General features: G+C 51.8%; 1 protein-coding gene across 1 annotated transcript; it reads left to right on the top strand.

Annotated features, from left to right (window-relative positions):
- Window positions 1-243: 243 nt before the first annotated feature.
- LOC103261474 (Krueppel-like factor 6) lies at window positions 244-6,489 on the top strand (the record flags this gene model as incomplete). The annotated part of the gene is made up of 4 exons (XM_008059093.2): window positions 244-527; window positions 945-1,545; window positions 2,899-3,022; window positions 3,497-6,489. Coding segments are annotated over 4 exons (1,061 nt in total), but the record flags the coding sequence as incomplete, so codon positions are not given.
- Between the last annotated feature and the right edge of the window lie 10,736 nt (window positions 6,490-17,225).

Raw genomic sequence — 17,225 nt, 5'->3', positions numbered from 1 at the left:
TCCCGGCCACCCTGCCTGCGTATTGGAGCCGGGTCCTGGGTTGGCCGCTGGTCAGCATTGCAGAAGGAAGTCTCCTTTGGCATTGCGTGAAAGAAACAGGAGTGATGACTCACGCAGTTGTACTCTTGGCCAGCAGATAAAGTTCTTGTTCATTGTGGGACTCCCGGCAGGGCCGGGGAGTAATTTCCCCCTCACAATAGCAGATGGCCCTTCTGGAATTACTTCTCCACTCCTGTCGTCCAGGCGCCTCGTTTTTCTCTGGCCGCTGTAGACGTAATGAACGCACTGTGGCGTGCACAGCCCTGCACTTGGGAATGGCATTCTTTGGAAACACGCTAGGTCTACACAGGAAATGGGTGGTTTCACTGCAGTGCACCCATGTCCCAAGTATACACAGCGAGTTGCTGTCTACTCCAGTGTGGCCCTGCATTGTCAGCTGCCTCTCACGGGTCCCTGGGAACACCCTGCGTGCCTGCCGTCTTTCTGTCCTGTTGCGTGGATGCTGCGGGCGTCAAGGGCGCATGGACGTGAGGGGCGGGTGGACGGCTGGGCTTTCCCTTGGTGCCCAGGGCTCTTGAGAATGTCGGAGAATCCGGTTGAGCCTGTTCGGGGTATGTTTGTGGGGCTGGTTCTCCTCCTGTGATTTGTGGGAAACTCGTTAGAAACATCAACACTGGTAACTATAACAAAAGACATCACAAAATAACTGACTTAGGGATCGTCATGCACTGGCCCTGGCCCAGCACTGGGGCAGCCGAGAGCGGTTTCACCCTCTTGGTTCTCCTGAATTCTCACCCATTCCTAGAAACCCGCGTCCTCCAGCCCCGCAAGGACACGGACTCCTAGTTAGAGCAGGTTTTGCCCCGTGGGGTGGTGACATTGCGACAGGCGGTCTGTCCTTCATTACTGCTTGTGTGTGGTTCTGCTTTCGGTCGTCGTGACAGTCACGTGCCTCTCTGGTTGGTTTTGCACAGACCTGCCTGGAGCTGGAGCGCTACCTGCAGAGCGAGCCTTGCTACGTCTCCGCCTCAGAGATCAAGTTTGACAGCCAGGAAGATCTGTGGACCAAACTCATCCTGGCTCGGGAGAAGAAGGAGGAATCTGAACTGAAGGTTTCCTCGCGTCCTCCAGAGGCTGCGCTCCTGAGCCCGAGCTTCAGTTTCAACCTGGAGACCAACAGCCTGAGCTCGGACGTCGGCAGCGAGTCGTCCGACAGCTCGGAGGAACTGGCCCCCACCGCCAAGTTCACCGCGGACCCCGTCGGCGAAGTTCGCGTCAGTCCGGGGAACTTGAGCTGCTCGGTCACGTCCACGCCCCCGTCGTCTCCGGAACTGAGCCGGGAGGCCTCCCAGCTGTGGGGCTGCGCGCCCGGGGAGCTGCCCTCACCCGGGAAGGCGCGCGGTGGGACGCCGGGGAAGCCCGGGGACAAGGGAGGGGACGCCTCCCCCGACGGCAGGAGGCGGGTGCACCGGTGCCACTTCAACGGCTGCAGGAAAGTGTACACCAAAAGCTCCCACTTGAAAGCACATCAGCGGACGCACACAGGTCAGTGCCCTCCTGGGGCCCGGGGGGCGGCCGCTCGTGGGCGCCCCCGACCTGCGCCAGCCCCGGGATGCGGGCGCAGCAGACACGTCCTCACCTCCTCAGATGCGTCCCTCCAGAGACCCGGGCCTTTTGGACTGCAGAGTAGAATCCCAGAGACCGGACGTTTGAGTCGAACGGATGGCTCACACTTTGCGAATGAACGCACGCGAGGCTAGATCACACTCTCCATCGATGCCCAAACCTCCACCCACCCCACAGCCCGGTTGATCGGGCCCCCGTGCCCGCCCACCAGGGTCCCCGCACGGGGTCATGTAGAGTTGCCCCTCGGAGTCTGAAATGGAGCCCGAGGGTCGGACGGAGGGCCCCGGCAGCATGGAGGTGCTGGTGTTGATGGCGGTGGTGTGAGGCGCGGGGACCCGTCCGCTCGGTGGGCAGAGCACTGGTCAGTGGGTGTCGATTGAGAATTTCACGGTGTGTCATGCAGCCTTGGCTTCCTGATACCACTTAAAACGACAGCGGCGACTTCTTAATGAAATGCCATCACTGAAGTGAGAGTCCCTTTTAAAAATGCCATGACAGTCTCTGCCGTAATTGGTGAAGAATCAGGAAAGTTAGAGCCCGAGAGGATCTTAGCCAGGTGGTGCAGACGCTTGTCTTACCAGTAGGAGGGCGCATTGCCGAGAGGTCAGGTCTGAGATCCACGCGGGCTTGGTGACAGCTGGGACTAGGCCCCCGGCGGCCTGAAACCCGGCCCCGTCCTGTCCCAGCTGCCCCTGGTTTGGCCTGGTAACTTGTTGCATTCCCAGGTAGCACTTCTAGCATTTCATATTTATAATCTGACCAAGGGTTGACGTCAACTTGGTGGTTTCATTCCATTTAGAGAGTGGTTCAAAGGCCTTGGCATGGAGTTTTCCAGAAAGTCGTGACTTCAGTTCTGTAGAAAGGTAGATGGTCCCAGAGGAAGCTGTAGAGACTCATTCTGCAGGGAAATGAGTAACGAACCAGATAGTGCTTGAGAGAAGCAGTTTCCATGGAGAAGCAGTAAGACTCTGCCCTCCGTGGGGCTGACCCCTCATCCAGAAAGTATGCTGCCAGTCCGAGTAACTGTCATTGCTGCACGTTAACTCTGATTACGGGAGCATGGGCTTTGCCCAAGCTGTGTCCCTGGCACAGCGGTTCGAGGCCGAGGCTGGGTCAGGAAGGAGCCAGTGCTTGTCACCTTGCGATGGCCAGGGACCGTCCTTCATGGAAGCGCGTTGCAAATTCTCGAGGCCGCCAAGACCCTGGCCTTGCGTCCCGCCACGGCGTGGGTCAGTGAAGTCACGGCCCGCTTGTCATCTGCTCTCTCTCCAGGAGAAAAGCCTTACAGATGTTCATGGGAAGGGTGTGAGTGGCGTTTTGCAAGAAGTGATGAGTTAACCAGGCACTTCCGAAAGCACACCGGCGCCAAGCCTTTTAAATGCTCCCACTGTGACAGGTACGTGCGTGAGGGCTTCTCCGGAAGGGAGCTCAGGGCCTCGGGCACGCGGTAGCCAGGGCAGGGCAAGGCGCATGTGTGGCGGACGGCAGGCTTTCTCCTGCCCCGCGTGGACATTTCGTTGTACGCTGGGACTTCCTAGAAAGCCAGTTGCCCGTGGCTGGAAAGACCTGGCCCAGGTGCACAGGACAGAGATGTGACGGATCCTTTTGAAGATCCGCCTTTTAGCAGTGTCCATGCTTGGACAGCTAGAAGTGAGGGCAGTTCGACCAGCTAGAAGTGAGGGCACTCAGCAGCTGCTTATCGGAGACCTCCTCGCCCGCCCTCCTGCAGGTCGGAGCTTCCTGCCCCGGGAAGCTTTGACAGCCTTCCCCGCAGGGAGGTCAGGCCGGGCCCTGCAGGGAGAGCGGGAGCCCTCGGCAGCATGGCAAGGGGTGGAATCCTAACTTCTTTGCTTCTGATTTGCCCCTGCAGGTGTTTCTCCAGGTCTGACCACCTGGCCCTGCACATGAAGCGGCACCTGTGAGGGCGCAGAGGCGACTCCTGTAGGCTAAGAGGCTTCCAGGCTGAGAGACGGCCGTGGGAGGAGGGATGCGTGTTCCAGCCAAAGCATGCCATTTTGCACCCTGCCCAGTTGCCTCCAGGGCCCCTCCTTGGAAGGTCTTTCGAGGGCTAAACAAGTCCTGTCCGGAGCGGCTGGCACCCGTGGTGCGTGGTGTGTGGGTGACCCTGGACTCGCCACTGGTACCTAACCTTCCGAGTGGCGCCAAGCCTTTGCCGTGAGCATGCGCACTGAGGATGTCACTGGCTGGGTTGACTGTCTGTTGAGGATCTATTACTGACTGTATGATGAGACCGACTTTTTTCCTTGCGGTGGGCACAACTGCGAGAGACAGAAAAAAGTAGCTTGAGTGTTGTGTGTGTCAGGAGTGTTCCATGAGATGAGATGACCACCGACCATTTCCTGGGGGGAGGGAGTGGCTGCACCTTAGGAAAAACAAAAACAAACCAACAAAAAAACAAAAAAAAAGAAAAAGACAAAAAAGAAGGAAAAACTCGGCGGGTGGGAGCGGGAACTCAGGACCCCGGAGTGGTGAGTGGCGTGGGGAGGGGAGGGGGCCCCCCCCTTCCAGCGTGAGAGAAGTCTTATGTCTGGTGCAGCTATTAAACGTGCAATGTGTCAAGTAGCTCGTTTCACTTGCTACGACAGAGCTCATTTGTAACCCATTGTATAAGCTGTGTATCTACAAATATAACACAACGATACTTTTCCTTGTAATGCAAAACAGTCATGCATGGTCTGGGGAACTCTCTGCTTTTCCATGCGCAAGTCAGGACTGCAAGACCGATTCCAGCTGCTGAGCAGTGAGATGCAGGGTGTCTGGCATGGTGGCCCCAGCCATTTGGGCCCGCAGCACACCATCCCCTTCCGGAAAGGCATTGTGCCGCCTAGGGTGGTTTTTCAGTGATTCTGAGTTTGAATTAACTCTTGGGAGCATTTTGGGACGATGCCCTTTGGAGAAATTGGACGCGTACTTACTGTCAAAGAGCCGGGGCCGGGAATTGCTGGTCTGATGTGACCTAAAATTTTTCTCAGTTGGGTGGATCCAACCACTAATGCTTAGAAACTGTTTTCTCATGCAGCTATGTTTCTCTTATTTATGCCTTGAGGACTAATTTCTGGTTTTCTAGCTGTCAAATGCACTGTTGACCTTCATAATGGTGCCTTATGCAAGCGACCCCTCGTGCGGGGTTTCATACAGGGGTGTGGCTGATGGATGCTTTATTAAGGCTCATTTTTCACCTGGCATTGTACTGTATCCATGTGTAATCCGGAAAAACAAGTCTCTTGAGGTCCTCCTTCACAAAGACAAGTAGACGAAAGCCCCCTGAACACGTCAGTGTTTGCTCAATCTTGTAGACGACTTGCCTGTCAGTGTTAAGATGGAAAACACGTGATGTTGCAAAGTCAGCCCGATTCTGCCACCTGGAGACTTTCATACAGACCTTGCACAACAGTTGTATAGATCACACACCGGCTGTATTTAATATGTAACGTTTTCACACATAGTACAGATGCAGAAGTATAAAAAATAAATAAACCCAATGTCAATGTATTTGCTTAAAAGGCACAAATTTCACATATCTATCTAGCTATCTGTTGGTAAGATAGAAAGTATACTACTTTTTTTTAAAAGTGGGCGGGATTCTTGTGTATGTATATTTGTGTGTATAGTATGTGTATGTGTGTGTATATATATATATATATTATATATAGATAATATATAAATATTTTTTTTAAGGAGAAACTAGAATGTTTAGCTAGAAAATTCCACAGCCTGCGAAGAAATACTTCAAAATGGCCGTAAGGGAGGTGCAAACGAAAAGTATGATCTAACTTTTCTAGAGGCTTTATCTTTAATTTAATGATTCGCTGAAGACTTTTCCTGGCGTTGAGTCTGTCCCAGAAGGCCCAGCATTCTCTCTCACCATGATGGGGGGGTCTGGAGCAGGAGACCCCCGGGCCGCTCCCACATGGCCCGAAGGAAGTACTGGAACTCCCTTGGGGCTCAGACACACTAAGGTTTTGATTTCGGATTTCAGCCTTATCAGAAGATCTAAGAGTCAGCTAATCACAGGGATTCTTTTTTAGAACACTTTTTATGCAGATGAAGCTATTTTTTCCAGCACGTAGATTCCTCCGGTTTTTCCAAGGAGTAATTTCCCCGAATTGGCATACCACAGCGCAGACAGCTGATCCTTCTCCCAGCTGCTGGCTGTGGGTGTGGAGCTCTTCTTTATATATATATACACACATGTGAGTCTGGCTGGGCTGGTATTTTGTTTGATCTTCCTGGAAATGAGCAATGATGAAAGCTCACACAACTGGTTTTTTTTTATCAGCTGATGAATAATACACTTACCTAAAGAACTCATTTCATTTTGCTGGGGAGTGGGAGGGGGGTTGCAGTTTTCTTTGGGCAACTCAAAATCCAAGCGCTTGATTTGCTGGGTTTTGAAAAACTCCTTTTTTGGTCCTGCTATGTGCTTAGCCATAACAATTCCATTAAGCAAGAAGGTAAACAAAAGACAAAAAAAACACACTCGCACTGGCTTGCTGCCCTTCTGCAGCTCCGGGGCACTGTGGGCCTGGGTGGGGTGGGTGCCGGGCGGGTGCCTGCGATCTCATAGTCAGCAAGTACAGGAAGAACTACATTCTGTCCAGGTGACGACTGAGCCTCAATCAAAGCAGAAACTTTGCTTGAAGTTAAAAAAAAAAATTTCTATTAGTGAAATTTCTTTTTTTTTTTTTTTTTGGAAGCACCCTGTTATCTAAAGAATCTTTGTAAGATTTTTGTAAAATTTTGTTTTACAAGATTTTATTTGAAATTGTTTTTTGCAAGATTGTTATATTTCTGTATGAATGTATTTTTTATTGGAATAACATAAAAGAATTCTTATCAGCATCTGGAGTCTGGTTGTTTTTCTGGGGGGGCAGTTGCAGCACATGCCTTCCGCCTGAGTCACCCCAGCTTCCTTGGAAACTCTCCATTGTGCAACCGCCGGCCTTGCGGGCCTTGCGGGCCTTGGATCTCCCCTCCCTGGGCCTTGGCCTACCTAGGCCACCCTGGGCCTCTGGCTTCAGCCTCAGCCTCCGCCTCTCAACTTGCCACCACCTCCCTCGGCCTCTGCCTCTCCGCTTGCCATGCCCTGGCCTCCCTCAGCCTCTGCCTCTCAGCTGACCACGGCTTCCCTCGACCTCTGCCCCTCAGCTGGCCACGGTCTCCCTCGGCCTCCGTCTCCCTACCCCGGCCCAGCCTGGGCCCTGGCGTGGTCAGCAGGCCTGACACTGCTGGCCCTGAAACGCACCCACAGAAACAACCCCCGGGGCCTTGGGGCGCCGCTGGGGGGGGCCCAGGTTGTGCTTTATCTTGCTGTGGTGCCAGGCAGTGTGTGGCAGAGGCGTCTGCAGGGGACACACTTGAGCCGTTCCTCTGCCTCCCCAGGGCCCAGGCCCGCGCCAGCCACTCAGCGTCACCGCCAGGCCTTCCCTACCCAACACCCGCCTGTGCCCAGCCGAGGTGCGTCTGGGAGCCGGGACCACCCCGGGGGCGCCGGCCGCAGAGCCCTTCCCATGCTCCCTGACCCCTGGCTGTGCAGCTCAGACAGGGCGACCCAGGGAAAAGGCTGAGTGTCCCAGAGACTTGGTGGCTTTGTGTTAAAAGGCCAGTGGGAAGCACTGAATGTAGAGAATGTTTGGAAATAAAATAGGCAGTGTTTTGTCATCGAAAACAGCGCGCCTAGAGAGTAGCTTTGTTTTGACTTCTTATTTTTGGAGGCAGAGTCCCGTGCTGTGTTTCCCGGGCTGCAGTGCAGTGGTGCCACCAGAGCTCACTGCAGCCTCGACCTGCTGGGCTCAAGCGATCCTTCCCCCTCCGCCTTCAGAGTACCCAGGACTATAGGTGTGCACCACCACGCCTGGCTAATTTTTTTCAGTTTTTTGAAGATGAGGTATCACTACGTTGCCCAGGCTGGCCTCCAGCGCCTAGCCTCAAGTGATCCTCCCGACTCAGCCTCCTGGGGTGCTGGGATGACAGGCCTGAGCCACTGCACCCGGCCCCAGAGTAGCTTTAAATGTCGGCTTGTTTTCTCTTACTGCCTAGATCAGAACCATTGGTCCATGGAGAAGTCCATTCTCAGATCACCCTAAACCAATCAGCAGTGATAAAATAAGATCAATGTGTTCCCCTGGGAACCAGCTTCGCAGCGTTGCTCTTAGTTTGACAGTCAGGACGTTTTCTATTTTAGGGGGCTTAAGTGCTCACGGCCATGCCTCATAGAACTTTATATTCCTGAACATGCGCAGTTTATACCAGTTGCTTTTCGTTTTATAATTGGCGAGGGGACGTTCAGATGCGTGCCCAGATTAGGAATTTTAAGTAATTTTCTTTCTATAACTGTGGTAAAAATACCAGCAATTTGGAATGCATTGCAGTGGGCCACAGTGCAGGGAACAGATGACATTTTTGCCAGGATTCACAGGTGTGTTATATTCCAAAGTACAAGGCGAGATGACTCATGGTTGTATTGCCCTGTCTAAATAAAGTCTTGATAATCATTCTTGGCTACTATTAGGACTTGACCACTTTGTCATACGAAGACTACGCCCGACAGCTAAGTTATGCTCAAATAAGGCTGTTAGCAGAACTGCCTTTGCAGCAGCAAACCCAGGGTATTTATAGATATCTAAAAAATTTCAGTCTGCTGAACAAATTTTTTGAAATCTAGCTAAAAGCAAGGCAATGTTCTAGCTCCAGCGAGCTGTGTGCTTTTGGGCCAATGTCTGAGCCACCTCGAGCCTCCATTTGCTTATGGTTAAAATAGTCTGGGCTCGGTCACGTGTGTCCGGCATCCTCTCCGGCACTGCAATTCTGTGGTCTGTGAGTATAGGGTGGCTTGAAAATTGCACGTTCACCATCTCCAGCGCTCCCGGCTCAGATCGAGAGAGCTTTGTGCTCCAGGAGAAAGAATCGTTGAAGAAAATTGCTCTCAAAATGGAAAACAGAGCATTCTCAGACTCCCCTTTGCCCTTCTAATTACTGTGAAGTTGCTCAGACATTTGTTGCTTTTTCACACACTATCTTTCATTAAAAGGAGAAAAAACTTAGAAAAGGGTGAGTGTAGCCATCAGTGGACCCAAAGTCACCCAAGTCGCTGTGTCCCTGGCACATCCTGCATCCATGCTGACCTACATACTCAAAGAATGGCTGAGGCCGTGGGGGAAGCATATTTTACTTGTGTATTTTAATTGCTATAGAGAAAAACAGCTTTCACACATAACTGTCTTTTGTTTTAATGTAATACCACCATGAGCTGTTTTTTTTTTTTTTTACCAACCTTCTTTGCCCAACTGGATTATTTGCCCAGAAAAACTTGATGATGGTGAAGATGGTGGTATCTGCTACCTACTCCTTCTTAGGCCTTAACCAAGAATTAGGAACAACATTTATCTATCTATCATCTACTATTTATCTCCTACCTATCAATCTAATCTATCATCTATCTATCTATCTATCTATCTATCTATCTATCTATCCATCTATCATGTATTATCTATCTCCTCTCTGTCCACCTATCAATCTATCCATTACCTATCATCTCTCTATCTGTCTCCTAAGTATTATCTATCTCCTATCTATTATTTATCTATCTATCTCTTCTCTCTCTCTCTCTCTCTCAATATTTCTTGTAGCAATACTTTGTACAGGAGATGTTATGACCATTTCCCAGGTGAGGGAAACTGTGGCTTCGAGAGGTCATACCCCTTTCCTGAGGTCATTCACCTAGGAAGCCACAGGCTTAGCATCCCAGTCCAGGACTCCTAGATGCAAAGGCTGTGTTTTTGAAAGTCGTCCTACAACGGCTGTCTTGAGACACGCGACACGGCTCTCACGACAGGCTGCTGTTCCACCCGCAGGATTCGCCTCGGAATGAGTCTCTGTGGGTAAAGGGGAGACCGGGCTTCCTCCCAGTTCAGAAGCACTGGAGCTGCAAACTGCGCTGTAATCCTGAGAAAACAAAAGTAACCACTTTGAATCGCGCTCAAGATATGAGACAGATGGCACGTATTTATTTTTAATGTTGAAGAAGAGCGAGAAACCAATTGGAGAAGCGGCGTCTGCATTAATTGGCAGGAATCACCTAATGTACACAGTTAAGAGACAGAGAGAGAACAGGGTCCATGCATCACGCAAACGAGGCAGCGCAACACAGTGTGTTTAACTAGATTTATTTCATCACGAGGTCTTTCTGCTGCACTCGAAGTCATTTTAATGAGAATCCGCCGAACGTCTGTGAATGCACGGAGACAAAGAGGAGAGCGGTCTGGGCCCCACACGCCCCGGCAGAAGCCATGCTGGGCCTAGGAGTCGCCGCTGCATCTTCGGCAGGAGGCAGGATTCCCCAGGGCCTGGCTGATGTGCAACCTTGCAGACTCCAGTGACAGGGCCTGGCACCTGCTTCCCTCTCTGTGATCTGGGCAGAAAGCAAACCTGATGTGTGTGCACATATCATCTCCTGCAGACTGTGTGTATATGAATCTCAGAATCTCTGGAACTGTTTCTTAAATTGAGAGCCCCTGCTTAAATCCACCACAAACGAGCACTCATGTTCTTGGAGAGCTCACATGCTCAGACAATGGGTAAGGGCATGCATGGTGCACGCCATTTTCCTGACATCCCTCCTTTGTGGATGACAGAGCACCTTTTTTGGTGACTTTCATGCACCAACCGAGCGTGGCTCTGTTCCCTCGGATTTCCTAAGTTTTGTGTGCCCACGTCTCATGCGATTGTGCAAGATGGGCTTCCAGATGTGTGAGACAGCTCCCGGCATGCGCTGGCGTGGTCCGCTAGCCACTCTAGAACCAACCAGCAGCACGGCTTGTGTGTTCTGCTGCTCGTGGGAGGAGGAGGTGAGACAGTGGGATGGGGGACGTGTGGGAAGGGGCGGCTGCGCCCCCTTCAGGCGGGACCTGGAGGCATCTTCCGCGGATGTCCCCAGCTGTACCTGTGCCATTTGCCGCCCTTCCCAGGGGTCATTCGACCATAAGCTCAGAGGTCAAGTTCACCACAGGGCACACGTGTGCGTGTGTGGTCTTTAATTTTAAAGCTCTATCTCCTCATGATAAATTGGCTGCAGGCAAAATTCAAATATGCAAATCACTGAGCTGATGTAAATTAAAGAGAACATTAGTGTTAGCCACATCTTAAAACAGTGAGCCTTGATAACCCAAATGTAAGCAACATGCCTTCAAATGTGGTCATGCGCTGTCATAAGGTGGAAACTAGACAGGGACGGCTCAAGGATTTGTAGGGTGAGAGGCCTCCATAAAGTCACACGTTTCCTCATTTTTTTTTTTTTTTTTTTTTGAGACAGGGTCTCGGTTTGTTGCCCAGGCTGGAGTGCATTGGTATGATCACAGCTCACTGAAGCCTTAAACTCCTGGCCTCCAGCAATCTTCCTGCCTCTGTCTTCTGATTAGCTGAGACTGCAGGTGCGTGCCACCACACTCAGCCAATTTTTTTTTAACATGGGGTCTCGCTATGTTGCCCAGCTGGTCTCAAACTCCTGGCTTCAAGTGATCCTCCTGCCTCAGCCTTCCTAATAGCTGGGACCACAGATGCACACCACCACTCTCAGCTAATTTTTTTTAAACATGGTGTCTTATTATGTTGCCCATGCTGTTCTCAAACTCCTGGCACCAAGTGATCCTCCTGCCTCAGGCTCCTCAGTAGCTGGGACTACAGGTGTGGGCAACTGTGCCCAGCTAATTTTATTTTTATTTTTTATTTTGTAGAAAGGGGGTCTCTCTACATTTCCTAGGTTGGTCTTAAACTCTTGGCCTCAAGCAATCCTCCCATCTCAGCCTCCCAAAGTGCTTGGCTTTCAGCTTTGAGCCACCATGCTCAACCAGAAGTCCCACATGGCTGAAGTTGCTCCTCACAGTGTCCCTGAGATCCAGGCGAGGTACACTGAGGATGGTGGAGGGAGCCTTTGCTGCGAGAAGGATGTCTGTGGATGGCCCCAAAGGAACCACCGCCCGTCTCCCAGCCCTCTCCAGCGCCGTGCAGTGCCTTCCTCCAGGCTCGGGGCAGCAAGGGGGGCCCGGGGACAGGCCAGTCGCAGCCTCCTCCTTGCTGGGAAGGCTGATGGCACTTCAGGGGAGAAGGCCCACCCTGCCTTCAGCTCTGGGTCTTTTGGTTTGTTTGCTCTGTCACTCAAGCTGAAGTGCAGGGGTGCACTCATGGCTCACTGCAAACTCGACCTCCTGGGCTCAGACAATGCTCCTGCCTCAGCTTCCCAAGTAGCTGGGACTACAGGCATGCGTCACCACACCTGGCCAATTTCCTGACTTTAGGCAGGCATGAGGTCTTGCTATGTTGCCCAGGCTGGTCTTGAACTCCTGGGCTCAAGTAAACCTCCTACCTTGGCCTCCCAAAGTGCTGGGATACCAGCTGTGAGCCACCGCACCTGGCCAAGTTACTGTTTTTAAGGGACTCCTAAGAGTTGCATTAGCAGAGAGAGGACATTTACCCTAGATGGGTAAATCTTCCTATGTGGAACATAAGAGAACAGATGTCACCATTTCCCGGCTTAGTGATTGCCACTTCTCACCTCTAAGATGGACACGTTGGAAACCACTGAGAATTTTTTTTTATTTTAAAATTGTGGGGTACGATTATGGGTTAGGTATACAAATATTTATTGTGCAGGTACCCTTGTTGATGAGGTGTGCCCCCCAGGCAAATCTTGACTACCATTAATCCCACCTCCCTGCCCCCCCCAAGTTTCCTGACCAAGTTTACTGTAGGACGAGAGGGAAGGTGTGTAGGGGACCTAGTCCATGGCTGGAAGCATGACAAATAATCAACAGATCCTGATGACGATGGCGTACTGGACATTTATTTCTCTAAGCAGGAAGATCATTCTTGTTCTTCCCATTGACTTTATTTGAAAGTGGATTTTTTAAAAAACAAATGATCATTAAGAAAAGACCACGTACGTTTGGGTCACAACACGATTTTCCAGCAAATTCAGAGAAGGACAAGCAGAGGACATTGTGCTGTGTTTTGATGATTTATAAGACAGTTTCCTTTTGCAATACTCGCTGTGCCACTGAAATCTTGCAGGAAGGAAGTTCTGCAAATCTTTGAGTGAAACACTTTCCTGTCAAAAGCCATGATCGTCCTGACCAATGGTGGCCCTGAATTGACCAACAGATCCAGGAACTTGAATTCCTCGTGGCTTTGACAAAAGGCAAAGGATACGGGAGTCCCCATTTCACAGCAGTTGTCATGGGCAGTAGTAAACTCTAAGACCGGTCCAGTTCTTCAGAACCAGGTGGACTCTGTCTCGACAGCCCAGACCATGTCCCATCCTGGTCCCCTGGAGTGACTGCAGTTGTTATTCTCTTCCCAACTAAACCAATTATGCCCACGGGCAGCCTTGGACCTCCCATAGCCTCGTCTGTGCGTTCCAGGCCAGCTGACTAGGACCATGAGGTTTACCTTCACACGCACTTGGTGGTTTATTCTATTTTGTTCTGTTTTAATGAAGTGACTTTTGTTTACACGTTCATTTTCATCACTTTCCTTAGATGTGTAGGTCCCAGGAACACGCCTCCAATGCCTCCACTACCCTTCGTGGAAATGAAATACCACATGTGTGCAGAGTTTCTGTCATTGCGGTTGCTTCTGTGTTGTGGTTATCTACGTGCTGGCAACACGCCTCCCTGGCTGTTTTCTTGCAACTAGCAAGTGTTTCCGTGGAGTCATGAGGCCACGGGTGTGAGCCTGCGACGACCCTTCTCTGACGATGCCCCCGGGGTGGAAGGGTGGCCGTCAGACTCGTCCCTGGGCAGGGCGCGCCCGAGTCAGCGCCCTGACCCACACAGCCCTGCGAGGCGGCGCCTGATACAACCAACCCACCTCGTGCCACCACCCACATGCACCGTGCGTAGCCATCATCTCCATTGCTCAGATCAGATGCTTCAGAAGACGTGGCAGAGCCACGCTGGCATTCTGTGGCCTTCTGGCCGCCCCAGCCATGTCCCACCGACCCCTGCCGGGCCCCCTGCCAGCCATGCTACGTGAGCTGGGGCCAGCTGGTTTTGCCCTCCTCTGCCGCCGGCCCGTGGTCGTAAGAGCCCTGGGTCGGGCCCCAGTCGGGAGTCCCTCTGTCCCTCTGGTATGTCGCCCAGCAGCAGAGCACACGCCCATGTCTGTGCTGTCCTCTCTTCAAGCCTCCACCACCCTGGCCTCCACCGCCTCCACTGCTCCCAGGCCTCGCTCGCGCCCAGGAAGCCTCCTCCTGGGGGCCCCCCGCCCAGCCTCACTTCTGATCTGCACGTTGTTCACGCTTGGCCTGGGAAGTGCGTGCTCTGGCTTCGTTTGTAACACACAGCCGGAGAGCCAGTCCTTGGAAGGCAAAGGCTGTGTGCGTCCCCTCAGTGCGTGTATGTCTTTGGTGCATGTGTGTCTTCAGTGTGTGTCCTCAGCGTGTGTGTCCTCACTCTGTGAGTGTGTCTTCAGTGCGTGTGTCTTCAGTGTGTGTGTGTGTGTGTGTCCTCTGTGTGTCCTCAGTGTATGTCCTCAATCTGTGTGTGTGTCTTCAGCGTGTGTATGACCTCAGTGTCTGTATGTCCTCAGTCTGTGTATGTGTCTTCAGTGTTTGTGTCTTCAGTGTGTGTGTGTGTGTGTGTGTGTGTCTTCTGTGTGTCCTCAATATGTATGTGTCCTCAGTTTGTGTGTGTGTGTTTTCAGTGTGTGTGTGTCTCCTCTGTGTGTCTTCAATGTGTGTGTATGGCCTCAGTGTGTGGGTGTCCTCACTCTGTGTGTGTGTATTCAGTGTGTGTTTTCAGTGTATGTGTGTGTGTGTGTGTGTGTGTGTCCTCTGTGTGTCCTCTGTGTGTCCTCAGTGTGTGTGTGTCTTCAGTGTGTATATGTGTGTGTGTGTGTCCTCTGTGTTTCCTCAGTGTGTTTGTGTCCTCAGTCTGTGTGTCTTCAGTGCATGTATCTTCAGTGTGTGTGTGTGTGTGTGTGTGTGTGTGTGTGTGTGTGTGTGTATGTATGTGTCCAGTGTGTCCTCAGTGTGTGTGCCCTCGGTCTGTGTGTGTGTGTCTTCAGTGTGTTCTCAGTGTGTGTTATGGCCTCAGTGTGTGTTTGTCCTCAGTCTGTGTAGGTGTCTTCAGTGCGTGTGTCTTCAGTGTGTCTTCAGTGTGTGTGTGTGTGTGTGTCCTCTGTGTGTCCTCAGTGTGTGTGTCCTCACTCTGTGAGTATGTCTTCAGTGTGTGTGTTTTCAGTGTGTGTATGTGTGCTCTGTGTTTCCTCAGTGTGTGTCCTCAATCTGTGTGTGTGTGTCTTCAGTGTGTTCTCAGTGTGTGTATGACCTCAGTGTGTGTATGTCCTCAGTCTGTGTATGTGTCTTCAGTGTGTGTGTGTGTGTGTGTGTGTGTCCTCTGTATATTCTCAATATGTATGTGTCCTCAGTCTGTGTGTGTGTGTTTTCAGTGTGTGTGTGTCTCCTCTGTGTGTCCTCAATGTGTGTGTATGGCCTCAGTGTGTAGGTGTCCTCACTCTGTGTGTGTGTATTCAGTGAGTGTGTCTTCAGTGTGTGTCTTCAGTGTATGTGTGTGTGTGTGTGTCCTGTGTGTCCTCAGTGTGTGTGTCCTCAGTCTGTGTGTGTCTTCAGTGTGTTCTCAGTGTGTGTGTATGGCTTCAGTGTGTGTTTGTCCTCAGTCTGTGTATGTGTCTTCAGTGCGTGTCTTCAGTGTGTGTGTGTCTTCAGTGTGTGTGTATGTGTGTGTCCTCTGTGTGTGTGTGTCCGCAGTCTGTGTGTGTGTCTTCAGTGTATGTGTGTCTGTGTGTCCTCTGTGTGTCCTCAGTGTTCTCAGTCTGTGTGTGTCTTCAGTGCATGTGTGTCTTCAGTGTGTGTGTGTGTGTGTATCCTCTGTGTGTCCTCAGAGTGTGTGTGTCCTCAGTTTGTGTATGTGTCTTCAGTGTGTGTTTGTGTCCTCTGCGTGTCCTCAGTGTGTGCTTATGGCTTCAGTGTGTGTGTCCTCAGTCTGTATGTATCTTCAGTGCGTGTCTTCAGTGTGTGTCTTCAGTGTTTGTGTGTGTGTGTCCTCTGTGTCCTCAGTGTGTGTGTTTCCTCAGTCTGTGTGTGTGTCTTCAGTGTGTGTGTGTGTCTTCAGTGCATGTGTGTGTGTGTGTCCTCTGTGTATCCTCAGTGTGTGTGTATGGCCTCAGTGTGTGTGTCCTCAGTCTGTGTATGCGTGTCTTCAGTGCTTGTGTGTCTTCAGTGTGTGTCTTCAGTGTGTGTGTGTATGTGTGTGTGTGTGTATGTCTGTGTATGTCCTCTGTGGTGTATCCTCAGTGTTTGTGTGTGTCTTCAGTGCATGAGTGTCTTCAGTGTGTGTCTTCAGTGCATGTGTGTGCGTTCTCTGCATGTCCTCAGTGTGTGAGTATGGCCTCAGTGTGTGTGTGTCCTCAGCCTGTGTATGTGTGTCTTCAGTGTTTGTGTGTCTTCAGTGTGTGTGTGTGTGTGTGTGTGTATGTGTGTATGTCCTCTGTGGTGTGTCCTCAGTGTGTGTGTGTCCTCAGTGTGTGTGTGTCTTCAGTGCATGTGTGTCTTCAGTGTGTGTCTTCAGTGCTTGCGTGTGTCCTCTGTGTGTCCTCGGTGTGCGTGTATGTGTCTTCAGTGCGTGTGTGCCTTCAGTGCGTGTGTGTGTCCTCTGTGTGTCCTCAGTGTGTGTGCATGTGTCTTCAGTGTGTATCCTCAGTGTGTGTGTGTGTGTGTGTGTGTGTGTGTGTGTGTGTGTGTGCGCGTGTGTGTGTGGCTCAGCCCAGCATACAGCCTTGGCACGCAACTGGGGCTCCACGCCTGCCTTCTTGAGATGACGCCGGGGCCCCTCTCCCCGTGGTGGCCCCTCGGCCGCCGCCCTCGCGGCCTCCCCGCCGTGTGTGTGGCTCCGTCTCGGCGGCTCCCCAGGGCTGAGGATCCCCTTCACTGCGCCGGGGCAAGAGGCAGGGGATGGCCTCAGCCTGGGCACCGACACCACCGGACGCTCAGGGGGCCTGACAGGGTGCCGGCAGGACACGTCTCCATTTCTAGCACACGGTGGTGGATTCACAGAAGGTACCGGCACGTTCTCCCTGAGGTGTGACGGCCTTCCAGAAAGAGACCCGTGGCTCCGTGGGCCTCGCCCTCGTGGGCCTGGGTCCCGCCTCTGCTCTGGCTTCGCCTCTCTCTTCCTCCCTGGAGCGTGAGTCCTTTGGGCAGTGAACTGTGTAAACAGTTGTCCCCCCCACACTTTATGAGACCCTCGGTGGATGCCTGAAACCACGTGCCCTATTTTTGCTGTACATAAAAACCTACGACACAGTTTCACTTATGAATTAGGCATAGTAAGAGGTTAACAATAACTAACATAAAATAGAACAGTTGCAGGACACTCTGTGACAAAAGTTGTGTGAAAGTGGTGTCTCTCTCACTCCCTTCCCCCCGACCACAAGTAACTGAAACCATGGCAAGCAAACCCACAGATGTGGGAGGATTACCATACACACTTCGGCATCTCTGAGGCCAGGCTCGGTGGCTCACACCTGAAATCCCAGCTTTCTGGGAGGCCGAGGCAGGAGGGTCA

This window comes from Carlito syrichta, unplaced genomic scaffold (genome assembly GCF_000164805.1).
Source record: "Carlito syrichta isolate Samal-C Ts95f unplaced genomic scaffold, Tarsius_syrichta-2.0.1 Scaffold303711, whole genome shotgun sequence".
NCBI classification, from domain to species: Eukaryota; Metazoa; Chordata; class Mammalia; order Primates; family Tarsiidae; genus Carlito; species Carlito syrichta.
The sequence above is the reverse complement of the archived record's forward strand: the minus strand, read 5'-3'. Positions and strand labels throughout refer to the sequence as shown.